General features: G+C 36.9%; 1 protein-coding gene across 1 annotated transcript; it reads left to right on the top strand.

The window, feature by feature from the left end:
• The first annotated feature begins 187 nt into the window (after positions 1–187).
• LOC135480092 (microtubule nucleation factor SSNA1-like) lies at positions 188–7,577 on the top strand. Its single transcript, XM_064759847.1, has 3 exons — positions 188–359; positions 4,158–4,357; positions 6,420–7,577. Exons 1-3 carry the CDS (start codon positions 308–310, stop codon positions 6,513–6,515), a joined length of 348 nt encoding a protein of 115 aa, XP_064615917.1. The 5' UTR covers positions 188–307; the 3' UTR covers positions 6,516–7,577.
• Positions 7,578–8,247: the final 670 nt, after the last annotated feature.

Genomic DNA, 8,247 nt, shown 5'->3' with positions numbered 1-8,247 from the left:
GACTGGTACCTTGCTTCGGGGGCTTGTATCGTAGTATCATCATATCTAATACGTGAAAAAACAAAGATAATCTGCGAGGAGTTTATTATCTCCTGTCAGTGTGACTTTTACGGTACAGTATGCTAAGTAGTAAGCAGACTGCGGGTTACACAGAAATTGATGACGTATTTCGCACCGTTTACGGTTGGCAACCGTCTCAACACGCTGTGACAGGACTACTTTCAAAGCAAATTAATCTATGTTTTAACTGTGGGTGTTCAATTTTATTGTGAAATTACATTTAGAAGCAGAAGTCGCAACATTCCAGATGTCACAGCAAGGCGCAGCACTTCAAAATTATAACAATGAACTCGTAAAATGTAAGTGCTAGCGTTTTGTTTTCATTTTGAAAATACTGAGTTTGACCTAAAATTTCGAACGTGAACAAGTTTCATGCCTAACTTTGCCTTATTCTTAGAGTTCTGTTGATTAGAGGAAGGTGTTGTGAGGTTTGTTGGAATAGTATAATTATATTCAGCGGGAAAAATATGAATTTCAACACCAAAAGTAATATTTCATAACCTTAAATGATTTACCACCTTTTCTCGGCGGGTGTTTACATCGATAAGTTAATTTTACTTGAAGTTAAATCCACTAAATGTCAGAGGACATCTTTCCATAAGTTACGTTTGGGATCATTAAGCAGTTCAATTTGATAAATGTTTGAATAGCTGTGTATTTGCTTATTCCCAAGTCGTCTGCTATTTTAGATGTTTAGTTGTTACAGATGTCTGTAGCATGAGATATCCTCAACCGACCCCTGGGCGGTCCTATGAATTACCCATAAGAACCCATAAGGACTTAGAATTTATAGAAGGACCTGTTTGAAGACAGAATACTGTCTGAAAGTCATTAAATTCACGTTAGAAATGTTCTCCGATGTAACCTCATGGATTTGCCATACATCATTTTTCTTCAAATCAGTAGACGTTTTAAAGGGACAGTGTGATGGAAGCAAGGCTCCATATATACACCACTGATTTATAAGTTATTTTGTTAGTCTTTTCTAATTTCTATCTAGGCACACGTGTACACCTACCCACAAGGACCACATATAAGGACACAATTTCTGACAGAAAAACACACTGTGTTGGTAAAGTTATTTTAAAAGCAAACAGGAGATACTGAAATCACCAATAACTACACACTTGTTTTTCCCCAAATTTTCCCCAAATGTCGACATGTATCCATAAGGACCTGTTATCTCCACAAATCTACCCATAAGAACGTTATTTTTGACAGAAAGGCTCACCATGTTGATATACTCATTCTAAAACCAAACTGGAGCTACTAAAATCACCAGTTGAAATACGATTTTTTTACTGATTTGTGTGTAGGTGTGTGGAATAAGGACTGTTATCTCCATATTATTACCCATAAGCACACAATTTCAGCACAAAAGGCATGCTGTATGCATGCTGCGAGAAATGGTTTTTTGTGTACAGTCCAATTTTGACAATGAAAATAAAACTATCTATCAATGTTGACGAATAGGTTGAAGTTAACATTTGCATTTACAGGGCTTACATATGGTTGTTTTAACATCAACTGAAAATTATGAAAGGCAGTGAAGACAGGCATGTTACCTGCAAGCCAGGAGGTGTGTTCATAAAATTGTTAAATGAACTGCAGGTGATCTGTTTTCACACTATTTATCGGATTCTCTTTCGGATTCTTTTCTTACCGGGCGGAGAGAGGGTGGGGGTGAAAGGGATTAGCGCTAGTGATGTATGCGTACTGGATTTGTACTCCGATAAGCCCTTGTGAAGCCATCCAACACATGTACCTAAAAACATCATGGACATCATCTTATAATAAAAACCAAAGGATGAATATATCTTACCAATGTCAACAACGATTAATGCTGTCTGAACAGAATTCGCAGATTACAGCGTATAATGATTTTGTTCCTGCTGATCGCAGTTCACTTTACACCAAAGAAAGTGATCATTGTTTGAAGAAAATGGCCTTGCTTTTAGTTCAGACGAGTTTGTCTGTGGAAAAAATGTAATTGAATTCAATCCTTTTTTTGAAAAATTTCCACTGTTTGAATGTTCTTTTGACAAACGCTTAAATGATCTTTTGCTACATTGTGTATGTTAACCTTTCCAAATGGGTAACATTGACAAGCTTTGGACAAACAACAACTATGAATCTCTATATAACAATATTTTGAAATTGACAGCAAATTGGAAAGTGCAAAAAATGCCTGATCTTGTTGAAAACCTAAGCAGTGTTACCCATTTGCAAATGTTAGACCTGAGGCGTGCCTTGCATGGCGACGGAAACTATGTGATGAAACCTCAGGTGAAAAAGTATGACATTTTAAAGTCAGTGTGGTGTAAATTGTCAGAAAACGGACAGGCCGAGAAATTTCTCAACTTTTTAACAAGAAAAAAATGTATGAAAGCCACAAAGACTTTAGCTACTCATGTAAATTTCTCCATGCCGAAAACGGGAAGAATTGCAAAGAAGCCAGGTCAAAGATAGCGCACGAGGAGTTAAAGAGCTAGATGAGTTCTCTCCAAACAAACTGAAGTTTCATCACTAAGTTTCCGTCATTATGCAGGGCATGTTTTCATGTAAGAACAGACTCTTTTTGATTTTGCACCAGTTTTGTTTATGGATGATTCTGTTGTATTAATTCTGAGGTGTCTATTTTGATATACATACATAGAGTTTTTTGTTTGGTTTTAGAGTTAGTTACACATGGTCCTTATGGTTAGGCGTATCTAGATAGAAATTAGGAAACAAAAACAAAATAACTTATAAATCAGTTGGTGATACACACACACACATATATATATATATATGTGGGGGTGTTGATATTCATATTTAAATTTCTATATTTGCTTCTACTTATAAGTGAGGGTACATTGGAGGACATTCCCAACATGAATTTAACGACTTTCGGACAGTATTTTGTCTTTATGGGTAATTCTAAGTCCTTATGGGTACTTATGGGTAATCCTTACATGTGGTCCTTATAGGTAGGCGTACGTAGACAAAAATTAGAAAAGAAAAAGAAAATAACTTATAAATCATTTGGTGATACATATAGACACATACAGACATTCACATATACATGTATATAATATATATATATATATATATATATATATATTTGGGGGTGTTCATATTCCTATTTAAATATCTATATTTGCCTCTCCTTTAAATTCAGACGTGTCCTATCGTACGATCATGTTTCCGCATTTTATATACACGAGAATCGATTCGGTCAACGACAACACTGTTGTGGTGCATATATGGAGCCTTGCTTCCATCACACTCTCCCTCTAAAACGTCTACTGACTTGAAGAAAAATGATGTATGGCAAATCAGTGAAGTTACATCGGAGAACATTTCTAACGTGAATTTAATGACTTTCGGACGGTATTCTGTCTTCAAACAGGTCCGTATGGGTAATTCTAAGTCCTTATGGGTTCTTATGGGTAATTCGTAGGCCCCCCCCACCACCACCACCACCACCACCACCACCCCCACCTCCCTGGGTTATATGTTATATTTGGTTCAGTTGCTATGTTATAATAAAAGCATGTAGAGGATGGGTCCTTAACTTAGGTTAGATCAACAAGTTAATTAAATATTCTGTGCCGGTTGCATTGAATATTTCATGAGGACGTAATGAAACTGGCATTTGGCGATTGAAATATAAAACCGATTAACAGAAGGCAAGAAAGCGATTTAAGGCCAAAAAATATGCATTCTCCTAGTTTTCAGTTTCCTTAGACAATATCGTATTTGTTCGGATTTTAAAACTGTGTCAGTGGCCCTTTAAAATGCAACCTAAAATAATGTGTTTTATGATGTTACATGTAGTACCCAGTACTCTTCAATAGATAAATGACACTTTTCCAGTGGGATATCATCCTATCTTCCAAACAAAGCCCAAAACATTCCTCTAAGCTCAATGAAACGCCCCCTTGAGTAAGACCTAATATGCTACTGAAGTTTTGCACCATTTATGGTAATTAAGAATCTACTGTGTGATTTGTGCTCAGAAGGACTCTTTGTACATCAGAAGAGGAAGGCAGCCACACTTATTGTGAAGGCATACATAAGCTGTATGTTAATCCAGATACTGCATTGTATTTCAGGTATAGAGGAGCTATGTTCCAAGAGAGATGAGTTGTACAAACAGATCCTCCTGGAGGAAGAGGAGAAGCAAAAGTTACAAAATGACATCAGGATTCTGACAGAAAAAATGGCCAAGGTCAATGAGAGCCTGGCCAAGAAAATGGCCACAAAAAACGAGTTTGATCGTACGATAGCAGAAACGGAAGCTGCCTATATGAAGGTAGGTTTAAGACTCGTCCGATAAAAAGGAAAATTATTGGCAATGGTTTGCATAAACAGATGGTGTGTATAAACAGATGGTGTACACGTTATAAACAACATGGTTCCGGCCAACTTTGTAACTTATTTCAGCGTCTAAAATACAAAGATTTTTTGTCATTCAAATGTTACATCCATTTATAAAAAAATCGATATATAAATGGGGAACTACATGTAGTTCCTGTCTGTTAGTGTAACAAACTCATCCAGAGCTATGAAGTCTTTGTTCTTTCCTGTATTGCATCACAATTGGAGACTCAAGAATGAGCTACAAAGAAGTTCGAAATGATGGTAGAACGCATCATTTTCTTCTGTGACATTGCAGTATGAGTGTACTTCATATATGTTTTATGAGCACACATGCACTGATAATTGTAATGTAATAAAGGGAAGAAATAATGAGTTCACAGCTTTGGACCGTCTTGATACAGACTGAGAAGGAATTTTAGGAGTTCCCCATTATCAGTGTGTGTGCTCATTAATCACCTGTGTAGTACACATGCACTGATAATTGTAATGTAATAAAGGGAAGAAATAATGAGTTCACAGCTTTGGACCGTCTTGATACAGACTGAGAAGGAATTTTAGGAGTTCCCCATTATCAGTGTGTGTGCTCATTAATCACCTGTGTAGTACACATGCACTGATAATTGTAATGTAATAAAGGGAAGAAATAATGAGTTCACAGCTTTGGACCGTCTTGATACAGACTGAGAAGGAGTTTTAGGAGTTCCCCATTATCAGTGTGTGTGCTCATTAATCATCTGTGTAGTACACATGCACTGCAAAGTCACTGAAGAAAACTGTGTTTTACTCGGATTTGAACCTTTGCTGTGTAGCTTGTCCTCGAACCACTCATTGTCAGTTATAGAATCAGTCTGTTATTCTCCCACATTTTCACATGTAATGTTTTGGGAGCAGATGTGATGGCTCATCCATTGACATCTGATGTGGTCGGTTACAGAGTGGGCATTTTAAAAATTGTGTGGAATTGCCTTGGCACAAAATGCTGTGGAATTTATTCAATTTTGAGTTTCAACAAAATTCATCATTGAACTTCACGCATCATGCTAATGTCGTCTTTATCTGGCAGTTGTCTTAAAGGATCAGTTATTGAACTATATACTGGTATCATTTTAATTGAGGTACATGAAATAAATCCAATTGAATTCCAGTATTATAGCCATTCTGTGCAGTAAAATTAAAGACCAGTTTTCAAGAATTGTTGCATTTACATGGGTATTAAAAAATGTTTAATACCTGAACTGGAAATTTCTCTCAGCTTCGTGTGAAATAGTAAAGACCAGAACGGATGAATTGATCCTTGCTACATGTACGTGTGCCAATTTCTCATCTGGTTTTGAACCAAATATGAACTATTAAACAACGAACTAAAATTTTGTCCATGACTAAGTTGTGTAGGAAACTGGAGTGTCTGGTGTTAACCACCAACCTTTGGCAAGTTACTGACACACCATCTTAGTGGAAGGGTCAAGTGACTTAAAAGTGACTGCTTATTGTCACCAAGATTCAAGAAACAGTGAAAGAGGAACAATCCACACATTCCCTGTTAAGGACAAGAGTTTTTCACTGTACAGCAAGATAAGAGTTATGTACAACAGTATTTTTCGTTGGCTCCTCCATTACGGATATGGCTGTAGTGCTAGTGCTAGGTTACTGTCCTTGAGGGATTTAGTGAGGAAATCAGTATCGATGTGGGTTTTAATAGTAGTCCTAAATCTTATGGCAATTCAGCACGCAAGGCCTCATAGCTAACTGGAGAAAGAAACTTTATCACTAGAGCTAATTCTTTACCGTGTATTTATACCTGTCTTGCAGGTTAACCTGTGCATCTATATTTTATTTTTTTCTGCTAATTGTGATCAAGACTGTTCACTCTGTGTAATTCGTATTAACCACTCAGCCACAAATCATTTTTCCTTTTTAATGCAGTGAGTAAAATAGCAATATCCTACTTTGTAAATCACAGATCAAATCAATGAAATTCATTTTTTCCCCTCCAGATACTGGAGAGTTCTCAGACGCTGCTGAATGTGCTGAAACGGGAATCTCACAACCTGAAGGAGAAGCCTCAGTCACACAGAACAACGACAAGCTAGCTGACATTGCATGATTCACTCAATCACACGGACACTGATAACTGTGCAGACAAGGGCAGATAACTGACAGCTGGGATTCTCAGCCTTACACAGCCAGTTATTTTGTTCAGTGCCTTTTTCTTTAACCCATATGGGTTGTATTTTGTACATTTATGTGTAAAAAATAAAAAATACTTCCTCCATAAGTTAATAACTTCAGTAACTTAAAAGATATGTGAAATCGTCTGGTAAGTGTATTCATCATGTACAGTGACATATTTCTTTTCGTTATTGTAATTGATTGGTCATGTGATCTTGAAATTTTCATCGCCACAAGAATAGTGGAGCTACCTCAGAGGTAACATTGTATTGTAGACGGTATAAAGGTTCCAACAAAAGTCTTTATTCTTCCTAGATTTACTGAATATGACCTAAAGTTTCATCAGCTCATTTTACCTGAGTTCTTTTGATCATACAACAGTGTTTTTTTTTATTTGGAAGACAGAATGATATCCTGCTTGTACTGGGAAAATGTAGATTACAGCAAGAAAAGTAATATTTTCTGACCTGCATGTATTTATGCCTATATAAATGCACGTTTTGGGCAAATTTTTAAGGCAGATACAGCACTTGGTTGAGTAACCGGGATAAGCATGAACGTTGTTGTTCATTCTGTAATTCTTCAACCAATTAGCAAGTTTGCAAGGTGTTCATTCAAGCGTACTTTGGTGTCATTATTCTGTGTAGAGTGATAAACGTGTATTTTTTGTGAAGCCCTAAAATTGGCCAACCCACCCAGTGTAGTCATGCCTCCAAAATTGAATTCAAAAGGTGCATAAATGGCACAGATGCTTGCTCATATGTGAACAGATTAGAAGAATTAGGGCAAGTATAATCAAGGTTGTCAACTGTAGCCGTTCATGTTTACGAGCTAGCACTGTAGTATGTCGTCCAAACTTCCTGTTTGGAAGTGAATTAGAATTAATCTTATTTAGAGAACATTAGCAAACTGTCATCAGCATCTTTTTAATTTTATTATGATCATGTCTATCATGTATATATTCTGTGAAATATATTTTGTTAGAGGCAACAAAAAAACCTTCTGTGTATTTATACTGGTGTAGTCTCTCAGTTAACTCCGTGGCTCAGTCGGTTAGCGCGTTAGCGGCAGCGTAATGACCCAGGAGCCTCTCACCAATGCGGTCGCTGTGAGTTCAAGTCCAGCTCATGCTGGCTTCCTCTCCAGCCGTAAGTGGGAAGGCCTGTCAGCAATGTGCGGATTTATTTAGGTTAAGTTCAGTGAGGTAATGATGATACTGTACTTCCAAGAGTACTGAAGTATTTTCTCTGTACACAACACAGGTGAGTTGTATGTGTGGATGAATCCATGGTGACCAATTTGGAGGCCACAAAACAACACTTTAGTGTTGTGAGCCAATAAAGGACCTGCTAGATCCAGGCTCCAGTATCTCGAAAAAAACCAGCGTAGACATAAATCAGATTTTCACTTTAAAACTTTAAAAAAGTCATTTTTGAGGTAAGAAGGTCAAAATATAGCTTGACAAGGTAAATTTTGGGTAACGGAACATTCCAAGTTTAATGACTGAAATTTTGACTTATGCCTAAGATGGTTTTGTGATCCTGGGACAAGGATTCCTGAGGTAAATCACAATTTTAGCGCAGTAAACTATTTTGAATTTAAGACTTTAAAGTTTTCCTACCTTAAGGCTTAAGACAGCTGGTTGATCCTGGG

Source organism: Liolophura sinensis, chromosome 13 (assembly GCF_032854445.1).
Source record: "Liolophura sinensis isolate JHLJ2023 chromosome 13, CUHK_Ljap_v2, whole genome shotgun sequence".
Classification (NCBI taxonomy): Eukaryota; Metazoa; Mollusca; class Polyplacophora; order Chitonida; family Chitonidae; genus Liolophura; species Liolophura sinensis.
This window is presented reverse-complemented; position numbering and strand designations above follow the sequence as displayed.